The sequence below is a fragment of the Ascaphus truei genome, chromosome 18 (genome assembly GCF_040206685.1).
Source record: "Ascaphus truei isolate aAscTru1 chromosome 18, aAscTru1.hap1, whole genome shotgun sequence".
NCBI classification, from domain to species: Eukaryota; Metazoa; Chordata; class Amphibia; order Anura; family Ascaphidae; genus Ascaphus; species Ascaphus truei.
In genome coordinates this window covers 3,410,761-3,426,202 of record NC_134500.1, presented here as the reverse complement: position 1 = coordinate 3,426,202, position 15,442 = coordinate 3,410,761, and the positions used below count along the sequence as shown (strand labels likewise).

Below are 15,442 nucleotides of genomic sequence, written 5' to 3'. Positions count from 1 at the left end.
AGCAAAGAGAGAGAGAGAAAAGAGAGAGAGAGAGAGAGCGCAAAGAGAGGGCAAACAGAGAGAGAGCGCAAAGAGAGAGAGAAAAGAGAGGGCAAACAGAGAGAGAGCGCAAAGAGAGAGAGAGAACGCGCAGAGAGAACGCGCAGAGAGAACGCGCAGAGAGAACGCGCAGAGAGAATGCGCAGAGAGAACGCGCAGAGAGAACGCGCAGAGAGAACACGCACAGAGTACACGCACAGAGTACACGCACAGAGTACACGCACAGAGTACACGCACAGAGTACACGCACAGAGAGAGAGAGAGCAGAGAGAGAGCAGAGAGAGAGAAAGAGCAGAGAGAGAGAAAGAACAGAGAGAGGAAGCTCAGAAAGAGAACAAAGAGAGAGAGAGAGAGAGAGAGAGAGAGACGTGAGGAGAACCTGAATTTTTTTTGCCCGGGCCCCGCACATGTCCAGCTATGCCACTGATCCATTCCAGCACCAAGTATGATCGTTGAAATGAATTCATTCATGTTTTTACTTTAGCATACAGAAACAACTGAAGAGGCATGTAACATGCACCTGGTGAGTCAAACAAATGTGGTCAAAATGTCCATTCTTTAGTGCAAATACAGTAGTACCTGTAAGAAAGATCAACTTAATAGCAGGGCTTTAATTTTGGGTCTTCTATTTGCAAGGATTTTGTGAGGATTCAGTGAGTACTTGAATACTGGGGGCTGCGTGCCACTGTACCACTGATTTTCATACTTACTCACTAACTGCACTATATGCATTCAATGCACTTTCCAGCTACCTGTGACAACAGGGTTAATCCATCATGTGACTTATTCACATGTCTGACACCAGGAGGACCCTTTGAAACAATACGGGAAACTTTATACCGTTTATATTTTATAAATGCCACAAAGGTTTTTGAATGCACTTACTTATATGGGATCCTTACTTCTGACTTACATTGTCTCTCAGCATTCTGCCCAAACTGCTACTTTATTTGAAATAGATGAAACGACAGGAAATTCTAGCTGATTATACTCATTTCATTTCCAATTCATCCCTTTGAGTGGGTTTTGAATTCAGCGACAGATGAGCAGAGTCTATTGGAGTATAGCAGAGTTCTTACATAGTCAGAGAAATACCTAAGATGGGTCGTCTTTGAAGATAAAGTTCTCATGTTCTTTATACTGTGTAAATTTGCTCAGGATACATATTAATCTTTGGAGATTAGGAGACTTGGTATTTTTAAGTATTTGGCATATGAGAAGATGTAGTCTTTCAGGTAATAAGGAATCATTGTTATAAACTATAAATCCATTATTTGTATTTATTTACCACGTTGCTGCTTTTTCTAGGTTCATATATTTTTTATATTCATTTTTATTTTGAACTTCAGAGAGTTATAACGTTGCCATGTGACTGCAAGAAACGCCAATGTGTGCTGATTATTACAAGCCATTGACACATTTCAAAGCGCAGTGTTGAAACTGAAGCTTTGTCTTGTTTTGGTGTTGAAATCTGCCAAGCTATCTCAAAAACCAATACTGGTTCAAGCTGTTAATCTGGATCCAGATGGCAACCCAAAAATGTGCTATGAGAAAAATAGCAAAATGCCAATATCACAGTAACAATACAATGTTCTCTTCAGCTTCACGTTTGAGTCATATCTATAGTTCACATATGCGTTTGTAGCGGACTCCGGATTTCTGTGGATGAGCTCACATCCTTCCTGGGAAGAACTGGAGAGAGAAGGAGACTCTGAGCTTATCCAAGATAAACTGGGGCTATTGTTTGTCCTTTATTGAGCAAACTAGTAAAATAAACCTTTTTGTTGGCTACGCAAGCTGTATCTATAGGGTCTATATACTGACGTTAGATATTAGCTATCAGTTTCAGAACCGCTCCATATGGCAGCTCTGCTCTTGGTGCAGAAATAGAGAGCCAGCGCACCTCATTATATAACTGTGGTATTTTATTCCAGGTTCAGGGAAGAGCTGATTAAGACCGCCCATTTGTTCAGATACCTTATGTCCTGGAATATATTCCCTTACGCAGCATTTTACTGAGAGCGACAGCTTCAGTGCGTCCCCAGCAATACGCTCATTCTTACTGCTCAATCGTCTGTGAATATCTATCATGTGAAAAGGGGAAATTCCAATTATACACTCAAAGTTGTTGCTAAGCAACCATAGGTCTGAAAAACAGCCAACGGGCTATGAAAGGCACACAGCACAGGTTACTAACCATGCATTCCCGTTATCATCCCTGCCGTGTGTAGAAAGGAGACGTACAGAATCATGTAATAACCCGCGAGTCTGCGAATGGTTACCTGTTGCTTTTTGTGCATTACTAGTAAGAGTTACAGGACTTAAAAACCAACACAGCAAGTGTGCTGCGGAATATTTGTGTATCTTTTCATTTCCTGTGTCAAATCCCTTCATATTTATGCTACTACATTTATGTGTAGAGTGAGTGTGCTGGCAGCGATGTCAGGCTGCGGGACAAGTCTTTGATAGGACGTATCAGAGACACCATCATTAGACACAATCGGGAGGGAGGTTGACTAATGTATTGGCCACTTCTCTTATGCAATAGACTGCTCAGGATTCTCATTCCCAAATCCTTCTTTTGTTTCAGTGAATATTGTACTGTTCGTCGATAATATAATATACAAACCTAGACCCCCCAACTTTCCCCACCCACTTTTGTTTTGTCTTTGCGGGGGGGGGATGGGGGGGACAGCCTTCCTGCACCAGGAGGCCCTGCAGGGTGAGCAACATCCCCCCCCCAACCGTGCAGCATGAAGTTGTACTTTGTCAATAGACTGTGATTAAGGGGATGCACACGGGGACGCCTGGGGCTATGGGAGCTATTTGTGGATGGAATTCATTGAGTCTGCATTCATATTGGTAACGCTATATAAAACACTATTATTGCCACATAATGACAGAACAATTAAAATTCTGAACGTTGTGTGCGCCTTTTCTTATAAAACTTTGCTTCAAAAAAACCTTAATATATTCTACAGCCTGCAACTATTTTGACCAGGCCCAAGTTAGCTCTTTTCAGAAACTCTGCAGAGAGCCCATGAAAGGGATTGGTCAGACTGCATTGCATCCCTCTGGTCATTTCTCTCTCACTTCTACTGTTAGCTGGAAGGAAAAAACATATATCTGAAATGTGACCTCATGATCAATATGCTGCGCTTTATTTCTAAGTAGGCTGGAGATAAAGGCTGTTAAAGATGTGAAAATCGATTGCAAAACATAAAACACATCTTCTTTGCTTTATACCATGTGCAGCTGTTGTCAATTAGGGGTCCTTATGAGCACCATTCACTGCTACAGCTGTACTATGTCATCACCTTAACTTGACATGTGGCTACTAGTCAACATTAAAACACAGTTATGGCAGAGGATGAAAACACAACACATAACACATCACAACACATAACACATCACATCACATAACACATCACATAACACATCACAAATGGCCAACGTAAATGCAAAATATGTATAAGCAAAAGTTTAAAAAACCTAATTTGCAAAATATATACCTATAGTCGATAAAAAAGATGCAAAATAACCCCAAAAGCTCATAATGCTGAAATAGCCTTGCAGAACCCGACTGAACTGTTGGGGGTCTGGAAACCTTTTCTCTATGTCTTTCAATTGCTGTCAGACCCCATCGGACGCTGTGTGTAAGGCATGCTAGTAATGCATGTCCCAGAAGTACGAACTAATACCCTTAGGTAGAAGATATTGACGAGGTTGATCTGGGGTTTCAAACACACTTAGGAGATCATGGATCAAACTCTCAGTTGTACAACTGGTGCCACGACAAAGGGTTAAATAGAAGCCAGATATTTAGAGGACATTTGTCCCACATGCAGCATGCTGTTGCTGACCTTTTAGTATTTTTTCATGCTTAATACGCCTGCATACACAGCATACAATGAACGAAGGGATTTGTTTCCCAAACTCGGGGTATGCACACTTTGCAGGGTGTAAGATGTTACCTAGCCTGTCTTTTACCATCTGCGTCAAATGTCACAAATGTCGTAATCAGTTTTCTTCCATTGGACACTGACCTTTGTTCTGTTTAAAATAAAACAAAAACGAAAATGGAAATAATGACGGTAAGAGGTTCAGAATGTAATAAATATAACTATCGTGTGTTTAACAATTCCTTTTTTGGTCAATGCAGAAAATCTTAATTTCACAGAAAAAACTAAATTGGTGCTGATTTGATAAATACTCACAAAGCAATGCGCGTTTATTAATAAAGTATGCGTTTCCCCAGTGTCCTGAGAACATGCATCACATTTAGTTTGCTGAGCACATGTTTTAGGGAGGAAAACTGAAGTCCTGTACTTCTTGATGAAACCAAACATACTGATATTGTACATACCTTCACAAGCGTTTCAGACCACACATCTCATCACAGGAGGTAAACATTACATGCAGGTCCCATTACGTTATCTCCATCCTTATCACAAAGTGAACCCTAGTGAATAGCAACATGCTGCTTCAACACGCCAAAATATCTCTCCAGAGGAAACCTTGAGAAGAAGTGCCAAAGAGAGAGGTCAATTCATAGGAAAAGGAAGAGACACCCGCGCCTAGCTTAGCCACCACATGAAGGCTTCCTATAAACCATCCCTAAATGGCGAGAGACACACAGGGCACTGACACCCTGAAGGCTGCTTGGGTTTGTGAGTTGTGTGCTACAATGTTGTATTCTCATTGGTTTTATCAGATGCAACAAGAAAGCGAACAATTGTCATTATTGTAGGACGGGAATTACTGTGGCCTCCATGTTAAAATGGATAAAAAAGTAAAGAGTGAAAGACACACTGCGCTCATTTGCATGGCATTACCCAGAATGCTTAGCGACAATGGGGAAAGGCAGCGTTGCAGGCCTGTCTGAGACATGTGAATGTGCTCACAAGTGATATCTTTATTTGCTGTGGCCTCTACAAAACGCTGTTATTGGGATTATTCATTTGTATTCACTGCAGCATTATGTTTTAGTCCATTTACAGTATCATAAATATGGTGATCTTCCTTCAACTGAAACCCCGGAGTGTGATATTTAATGAGCATACTTTTATAATATTCTCCATTAAATTGAATCAATTAATATGGCATAGTTTGTACAAATATGTCTTTAGGGGATAATTATATGATGTTAAGACGGAACCAGTCGTTCACTATGGTCATTACGCTTAAGGAAGAAAGTAACATGCTCAGAACGATCTGTTTGTTGTTTGATAAAGGAAAGTAATTACTTCAAAGTGTAAATGTGCCTTTTTTCTGATTACTTTAGGCAACCGCCAATATTTGGTACTTACTGCTCGTGTACATCCGGGTGAGAGTAACGCAAGCTGGGTGATGAAAGGAACCCTGGAGTTTTTAATAAGCTCTGACCCCATAGCGGAGATCCTGAGGCAGATATTCATCTTCAAGATTATCCCAATGCTCAACCCAGACGGCGTCATCAATGGAAAGTAAGCAGCCTCGGCGTTTCCAGTTTGCACTGAACACTGGCAATGATTTGTTCCTCGTGCACAGAGATAGATGGATTTGCAGAGAAAATTGCTCATGTCAAAGTAGATGCAGGAGCTATGTATTAAATGTCGCTGGAAGTGATTTTGGCGTTAAACAGGCACACGGAAGAATAGCGAGTTATTGCGTCTCCTTGCCCCAATGTATAAAACCAGTCTTGTGTGTTGAGCAGTGTGTGCGTCAGCTTCTTTTTTACAAAGAAAAAATTGACGCTAGTGGGTGGCGTTAGAGGCGGAGTTTGGATGTTGTTTGTGGCAGACATCTGTAAATGAGATGTAATATTGAACTTCGCGTATCCGCCATAAATGCGTCTAAATTGTCAGTGAAGTTTTCCTTGTTGTAAAATACAATTGCAAGTAGATTGAAAGTGTTCTTCGTGCATTCATATGTATGAACACGACGCACGTCATGCGAAGAACAAGAAAACCGCACTGTAAGAACCGGAGTCAGGACAGACCAACTTATGCTGCTAATGCCGTGTTACTTTGTGTCCCTCATTTACACCCGTATATCCAGACTTACTAGGATGTCCTTTTTGTATAAATAGGACATGCTATTTCAGCTTCATTTGCGTAATATTGCCTGAAGAAGGTGACTTTGCGGTCCTGAGAGCTTGCACTCTTTTTAACTACGATTTAGCTGTTACATGTATCAGTTCTACAAGGCATATGGGTATCTCCGCTGGCTAACACTATACATCTCATATGCACTGACCGTAGCCCTTTGCAGGCACACTTACCAGACCCCCCCCCCCTCTGTCTCTGTTAATTCTCCCTATTTACCACTTAGATTGTAAGCTCTTCAGAGCAGGGACTCATTTTCCCATTGTTTTGTCTGAAGTGCTTATTCCCATTATGTTATAATATTATGTCACGTGTACTGTAAAGCGCTTTGTACCGGAATGGTGCTATATAAATTCCAGTATACAGAACGTACATACTTCTATTTGTCTGTTATACGGGCTGACACGGTTCCATCCACGAGTTGTGTCTACTAAACATTTATGAAAGTTTCTTTTAATTAAAACAAAGCGGGGGATTGTATTAAAACCGGGAGAATATGAGCAAATTCCGTCCCGAGAATAACTTGCATTTGTTGTTCTAATAAAAAAAAGTTTGCCATTTAGAGCTAGAAAAAAATCAATGTGATATGTTACGCTTGCGGACGCTTACAGACGGTGGGAAGTATGTTCAGATCTCTGTATATGATCCCTACGATTACGAGAGAATCGTACATTAGTATGTGCACTGTTGCCATTCCTCTGATTTGATAGTAGGAGCATAACTTAATTCACATGGGGAATATTCTTTTTAATTGATACCAGTTGAACAATGACTGTTTTTCCTGTGGAGAGCCCATTTGGAATTCAGCTCTACACTTTCATTGATCTCTGTGTACTGTAAGAGACAATTTGATATTTCAGTTTTACCTCCTGGAAACACAAGCCGCCCGGCATTCATTTATACGTCTTGAATTTAGGCTATTAATTAAACAAGTATAAGACTGCATTTCTATCTCCATAAACATCAATAATAGATGCTAGATAATGATATGAATCTTCTGCCAGAGGAAGAAATGTTTTAAGTGTTCCTTTCCCAGACGCGACACATTAAAAAATGATTCTGCAATGTAAGAACTTCGGATCGCACTCTGGATAGTGCCAGCAAATGTCTCGTGTTCATTGGTTCCACATAGATGTAAAAATATATTATTTAATCTAGATGAGGGTGGGGGGGGGGGGTTCCTTATGCATGGTTGCAATTACATTACAAACTGGAAAGGATGTTGAGGGGGCAAGTGAATAACGAGATTACATTTTTGTATGTCATTTTAAAAGGGTTGTTTAAAGACCCCGGCAAAGTCACATCATTAAGCTGGTCAGCAGAATTAGGCTAAAAGCCGCCACACAACATTTGTATGTGACTTAAACTCCCTGATCCACAGAGATATTTTTACTCGGTGCTAATAATGTGCTGTTCTCAAAATCAACAACAGACGTGATTTTCCCTGAGGGGGGGGGGAGAGAATGGAGGGATGGAGGGGAGGGGGGGAGAGAGAATGGAGGGAGGGGGGGAGAGAGAATGGAGGGGAGGGGGGAGAGAGAATGGAGGGGAGGGGGAGAGAGAATGGAGGGGAGGGGAGAGAGAGAATGGAGGGGAGGGGGGGAGAGAGAATGGAGGGGAGGGGGGGAGAGAGAATGGAGGGGAGGGGGAGATAGAAGGAGGGAGGGAGGGGGGGGAGAGAGAAGGAGGGAGGGAGGGAGGAGAGAGAAGGAGGGAGGGAGGGGGGAGAGAGACTAAGACTTTAACTAGAGAACAAAGTGACATATACTTCCCCAAACACACGTTATACAACATGTGGAGAGATACCGGTGCACAAAAAGGAGAATTGATGCTAATTTCAATCATTTGAATATACTTTGCATATATCTCGGGTAGCTCAGGTAATGCTACCTTTAGGTATGACCTAACCAACGTCAGGTTAAATCCCTATTAACTGTAACGTCGGTAAACACCTCATTAAGTCAATAACGAACCTGGGTGGATCTGGGGTTAAGTGCCTGGAGAGTTGGAGAGACGTCTGCATGCCCCCATGAGAACAGACCCTACAGTCGGGTTACATAACAACTTTTAGCATTATAAAGGGACACCAATACTGTACTCATCCGCTAATTGCGGGGTTCCCCTAGTGCATTCTCCTTACAGAGACCCCTTTGTCCTAAGCTGGAATGCTTCTGTAATATAACTTTCAGCTGAAAGAGGCACACAGGTTTTGGTTGCAATAAATATTGCTGAATATTTATTGCAAAATAGTGATTATATTGTATCAGGCATTGCCTTCATGTTTTTAAGGATTTATTAGGTTTCCTGTCACTGCCTTTATAAACATTAAACCATATCCTTGGAAGCCCAAGGGTCCACACCAGTTCCAAAATTGTTAGTGGAGACACCCAAAACAGGTCATAGAGCAAGTTCCAAAAGCAAAGTCTGTGGTCAAGTGATGAGTACTGTATTTATTAATCCAACATTTTGATCCAACACAACAGAACTTTCTCAAGGCCTTTGACCGCTATTTTGTATTGCCACTCTTTTTGCTTCGTTTCTATGGGATTTCACCATTGAGTTTTAGCACCTGCAAGTATCTTTAATTTTTGAATGCATGTACAGTATATCTTTGTATATTCACTTACTCTGAAGCATGATGATTCCCCTATGTCTGTACTATAATTTGGTTGCTATCAAACATTACATTGAAACGTTGGGACAAATACCCTTGAGTTCTGTGAAGCGCTGGTATGGCTACAATGTTATTATAAAGTGCACAACTCTGTCGTTACTATTCAATAGGGGATATTACCACTGCTAAAATGAGCTGACACACCTGTATCTGGGATTCTGTCATTGTCAGCACGTCACAGAGAGAACAGATTTAACCATGATCTCTGCTCTGAATAACTTATAAGCAACATGGTCAGGAAAAGCCTTCTTGGAAACATTTCGGCAGCTTTTACGTTTCACTTTAAATTGTCGCCAGACAGTGAGTGACACATGGCATGTGCTCTCTTTTTATAGCCTCAGCATTAGGCAACGAGAATTTACCAAATTAGCATATTAGGCAAAATGGCAATGCACAGTGACTTAAAGCTCGGCCAAACACCGGACAAAGACGCACTTTGATTTGCAGCATAAAAACAGTAAATTCAGCCTGGTTCAACCTTGGGCAAACTTTTGCAGCTTTCCAGTTAGGATCCAGAGATTTAAGGATTGCATTATTACTAAATCAATCTCACGAAGGCTTCTATTACGTGGTTATTCTGACACTAGGACTGAATAAGCAGAACGAAACACTGTCACATCAATCGGAAGTTTAGACACCCACATTCGTTCTACTCCCCTGCTGTCAGGGCTGCAGACAGATTTCCTGGGGCCCAGGACTAGAGCTTCACCCGGGCCCCCCCAGTGTTGTCTTGCCCCTGCCCCGTGTCAGCGGCCTTGCGAGCCCTCCCCTTTCACACCTTTATTTCTCTCCCCTTCTGCATCTCACTCTTCCCCCTCACTCACTCTCCATCCTTCCTCTCTTACACCTCTCTCTTCTCTCCTCCCCTCTGTTATCACTCAATTACCCTCTCTCACTCAATCCCCCCTTTCTTCACACTCAATTCCCCCTCCAACACTGCCCACACAACCCGCCCAATACACACACAATATCCGCTCCCAAAACAAAACTATCCCCCCCAAATACAGACACCACTACACCCCCCAGATACAGACACCATTACTACTCCCATATGCAAACACCACCACCCCATCCACAAATAAAATGACCACCTCCCCAAATATAATTCCCCCCTCCACAAATACACTTATCACCCCCCCACAAATACACTTACCACGCCAAACACCCACACATACACTTACCACACCCACAATTACACTTACCACCCTCACAAATATACTTACCACCCCCTCACCCACAAATACACATACCACCACCCCACACATACCCTTAACCTCCCACAAATACATTTACCAACCCCGCACCACAAATACACTAGCCACTCCCCCACCAATACACTTACCCCACCACCACAAATACATGTACAACCCCCCCACCAATACACTTACCATACCTCCCACAAATACACTTACCACTCTCCCACAATACACTTACCCCCACCCCCACCAATACATGTACAACCCCCCCACCAATACACTTACCATACCTCCCACAAATACACTAGCCACTCCCCCACAAATACACTTACCACTCTCCCACAATACACTTACCCCCACCCCCACCAATACATGTACAACCCCCCCACCAATACACTTACCATACCTCCCACAAATACACTAGCCACTCCCCCACCAATACACTTACCCCCACCCCCATCAATACATGTACAACCCCCTCACCAATACACTTACCATACCCCCACACATACACTTACCACCAACCCCCACAAATATACCTACCACCCCCACCAATATACTTACCTCTGGTTGCTGCTGCAGCCGCCGGCTGCACCAGAAGCTGAGCCCAACCTCTGAGTTCACCCCGGTTGGAGAGAGAGAGGCCCGGTGTGGAAGAGGAGGCAGCAGCTGAGGAGAACCGGGACCCGGCGGCGGTTGAAGAAAGAGGCCCGGCTGCTGGGACCGGTCACTGGTTGCCGCTGACAGTCTCTGTCTCTCCTCAGCTGCTGCCTTGTCCCATGTCGGGCCTCTCTCTCTACAACCGGTTCGTACCAGAAGCTGAGTGTACTCGGAAGTCAGGCTCAGCTCCGGCGCGCACCAGTTGAAGAGAGGCCAGGTGTGGGGCGAGGCTGCAAGTGGGGATAGCCGGGGCCCGGCGGTGGCCCAACTTCCAGCGCTGGCCAGGCCCCATGCAGCCAGAGGGCCTGGGTCACTTGTGTGTGTGTGTGTGTGTGTGTGTCCCCTCCCCCCTGTCGGTGGCCCTGCCTGCTGTTCATATCTATCCGTTGGACTTCTAGTTACAGAAGCTTGAGGAAGCAGAACGTATAGATGTGGATAACCGTCCACGTCCCACCTAGTTTTATTTTTACATAGGAGTAGTCTGTTGAGTGATATCCCTGCCAGCAGCTACATTATTTATTAGTTATACTTCAGAACAACATCTTTTATGAGTTATTAGTTTTATATTTTTACTGTCCATATATCCTTGTTGGCAAAAAAACATTCACATTCATCTTGGCTCTCAGGAATATGTTTTTGTACTTTGTCATGCTACAGTTTCAACCTCTCTGCCCCCGAGCCCAGATGCCAAGAAGATAAACACAAAACACAACTGTAATCAGCTATTATTTCTGTTGTTCCTCATACACAGAATATCAGGGAAACAAAGAGTGTCAGTAAAGTAATTACAATAGATAAAAGCCAAGAATAGAAGGCGTGGAAATGTCAAACCCGATGTAGCCACTCTATATTTATGGGAATTCTCCATGTTATGTCTTTGTGAGCGCAGTATAAGAAATGTGTATTACTGTATGACAGGAAAACACTTTGTGTAGACATGCTTGTATTACACTTTTAATTTCTAGTAAATACAGTAACAGAGGGAGAGAGGTGGTAGGATATCTCTTATTGGACCAAGGACCCGGAGAAGTTTGAAAGCTTGTAACATATCAACTACATGTTTGTCCAATAAAAGGTATCATACCCTCTCGTCCCTCCTTTTTTACTACATGAAGAAAGGACTGACACGGCTCCCCACCCATCTTTGCTGCAGGAAATACAGTACATTGTTATGTATATTATTTGCAATTTGACAACAAGGAGCTTCTTTTCATTTGGAAAGATAAAGAATCTGTGGCTGTCAGAGTTTATAGAAACAGACACCTAGAACGTTCATCCTGTTGGGTGAATTTTGGCCAATCTCATCTTGACTCTTAATGGGAGCTACATACAGTAGTCGTAAGCGAATCGTGAACAGAGACTGATCTGTTACAGTTCACCAGACTAAGGGGATTTCAAGGCCTTCATCTCACACCTCCAGTAAGGATGTGTGGGTGTTGACTTAATGTTCGTAAGGGTTTGTGCTTACTAAGCAGATCGTACAAATGTTAACTTCGAAGAAAGAACGTATGGTTAAGTTAATGGTGTCACAATTCTAGCATCGTCTAGTCACGAAGATGTGATCTTTAAGTAGACAGAGCAAATGTGTTGCATGTTGCTTATTGCCTTAGAGAAATGACTGCCTTTAAATATACATATACATTGGATTTCAATATCTCATTATGAATCTTTTCATTTAACCAGCAATATGAGTTTTGTGACCTGTGTGGTTGAAAAACCTACATGTAGATGTACTGTAATAAGTGTTATTGTTAGTGATGGATGGATGTTAAAATGTTCGGCCCAAGAACATTTGGACAAGCAATGCAGAAACCTGCAGAAGTTCGTTTGAATCTTTTGTTATTCAATAACCATGTGAAAGCAGCAATTCCACGTAATTCCTTGCTTTATTATTTTTCGCTGATTTTTATTTCTTTAACTATACTGTATTTTTTGTGTCAAAGCAAACTTTTTACGATTGCTTCACTTTTTGAGTGAATTTTTGCTTTGTAGAATTTTGGACTTCACTTGGAGAACGAAAGAAAAAGTCCTAAGGTAAAACCTATTGAAGTGAAAACATTTTATACATCAAAGAAACTAAAAAGGCCATCCATTCCATTTGCTCACAAAGCAGTTTCAGAGGTAGTTTATAACAATATTCACTATTCATAAAACTGAAATGGCATTAGAACGAAGGCTATTGTCTTGGGCGATATATCAATATGTTACAGCTTATCATAAACCAGACAACTTTTCTATCAGTTTTAAAGCTGGGTATCCCTGGAGTTCTAAGTGACATTTCAATTTTTATGCTGCCATTCAGCCTCTCATAAGAATTAAAATGCTCTACTTCTAGGGAATATATCTACTAAGATTTATGGATGCAGTCTAAAAACAAATATACTGAACCAGCATACAGGTACAGTATGCACAAAGTAAAAACGTGGCTTAAGAAGCTGAAGAAAGGCTTTTGTTTGATGCACGGGTTTATCCCTTTAATACTTTGGCAAGACGCCTGAGTATGGGACAGGGGGATTGCGAGCTGCCCCTAATCAATGGTGTACAGCTGCTGCCCATGTCCCAGGTTCGTAACCTCGGCATCCACCTTGACCAGAGTCTCCACATGCGCGCCCAAGTGACCTCAGTTATTAAGATTTGTTTTTTCTACCAGAGGCTGCCTCGAAGTTTGCGTCCACTCCTGTTGTCTTTGAACCTTGAGTCGCTGCTTCAGTGCTTTGTATCGACGCGTTTGGACTATGGGAATGCCTTATATGGAAGACTGCTGGTGGGCCTGACGCGGAGCTCCAGCTTGTGCAGAATGCTGCAGCCTGGAGGCTGAGATGCGTTTTTTTGAGCATTTCATTCCCATCCTGTGTGATCTGCACCGGCGCCCAGTGATCTTCCAGGTTCGGATCAAGTTGGCTGTTATGGCCTTTAAAACCTTACAAGGACAAGGGCGCTGCACCCTACGCTAGGTGGGTGACCTTCTCGTGTGCAGCTTCAGAGGTCTGGATTCCCATCTCTTTCAAAACAACTGCCCTTATCTCGAGACTCTATCAGCTCCATACCGCCCATCTGATACACAGTGGGCCATACAGGATAGACCCCCCACCCCCCATTAAGTTCTTTTGAAGCTCAGAGCAAACACATGAAAAGTCCTGACCGGTGACAAACCCAATATATTGTTTTTTTAAACCCAAGTTATACTTTTATTAACCCCTGAAGCACCAGATGAATTAAAATACATAATGTCTCGTGATTTTATCATGACACCATGTTTTTATATTAACCCCTAAAACTTACTGATTTTAACACCAGTGTAGTCATGTAAACACGGCACCCATTGCAAAGAACAGACACAAATGCGTGTCATGGGAAAAATATTTGTTCAGTTTAACTATCTTTGCACTTTATCTATTTAGACCGATAACTCTAAACTTTTGCCAGGAAATCTTTACCTAGTTAAAAAAAAATAGTTTTAAGCTCCCCCATGTTAATAATAGTCTTAAGAAGTAGTATCATAAAAGTGCATCAACTAATTTGCTAGCAGTAATTTCTCTGGGATTGTAGCTGTATTGCATTTTTATTAAGTTAAATTTCACACATGAAAGCCCCATGTTATTGAAGAATAGAAGCCATTAGCATTATTGTAACCCATGCAGGAATGGGTGCAAAGCATTCAAGCAATAGTCAGAGCGACCCTAAAAAAAAATTAAAATGCTGTTTAATTATATTTTCTTTTTTTAAGCTTTAAGCTCTATTTTAGTTTGGGACATACCGTGGCAGAACTGACATTTTTGGTATCTGGCATAAGAGAAGTTAGTCTACAAAAGGTAATCAAGGTCAATATTCCCCTAAAGCATATAACGTTACATAAAACGATTGGAAAAAAAGGTAAATAATAATTTAGCCCCCACTTGGATGGGTACTGTTTCTATAAGGGGTTAATGGCTTAAGTCAGGGATGCACAACTCCAGTGCTCAAGGGCCACACACAGGTCATGTTTTAAGGATATCCCTGCTTCAGCACAGGTGTCTCAATCAAAATAACTGAGCCACTGATTGAGCCATCTGTGCTAAAGTAGGGATTGCCTTAATATCTGGGCAGTTTGCGACCCTTTAGGACAGGAGTTGTGCACCCCTGACTTAAGGAGTTAACTGAGTGGGATCACTCGGGCTTCGCCCCTCCCCCTACTCTGTAACCAGTGATGTCACTATAGAAAGTACAAAGGGTATATATATGGCTCTACCCTTTGTTCTGGAAGCAGGTTCTTCAGAGTTCTGACTGGGGTCCTCAATGTAAGGACTGTATAGAGTACAGAGTTTCTATGTATCTAGTCTGCAGCTAGTATGTCTATTTCACTGGCGCCCATTTCTATATGGCTCTTACCCACGTAACATCTATATGGCTGAGAGACCGAGAATTTACTTTATGGACTAACCTGAGGTGACACCATTCATAGCCGGGGAAGGGGGGTTACAATTATATTCATCTAATTTTGGTCCAGAATTACAATACCAAAGAAAAATATCACTTTTACTGTAAATCAATCAGTAGATCAACAGAAGGCTTTCAAACCCTATTGTATTGGTATTACTCAGATTGTGTGACTACCAAGATAAGGTTTGCACCAATCACATGTTGATTTCAATACAAATAAATAATTAAAAGTACAAAACATTAATTACGGTGGTGTTTACTGAAATAAAAATGTTTTTCCTGCTGTCTAGAAAATGGTAAAAGTAAAATGTTATGTACATGGGACGAGGTGTCATTACTGTAATGACATTTTTATTAGACAGAACGCA

The 15,442-nt window shown here is 42.0% G+C and overlaps 1 protein-coding gene across 1 annotated transcript in view; it reads left to right on the top strand.

The window, feature by feature from the left end:
• Nucleotides 1-15,442, top strand: part of AGBL1 (AGBL carboxypeptidase 1) — a 256,469-nt gene that overhangs the window by 74,643 nt on the left and 166,384 nt on the right. Inside the window, 1 exon segment of the mRNA XM_075575203.1 lies at nt 5,324-5,504. Coding sequence (XP_075431318.1) covers nt 5,324-5,504 — 181 coding nt within the window.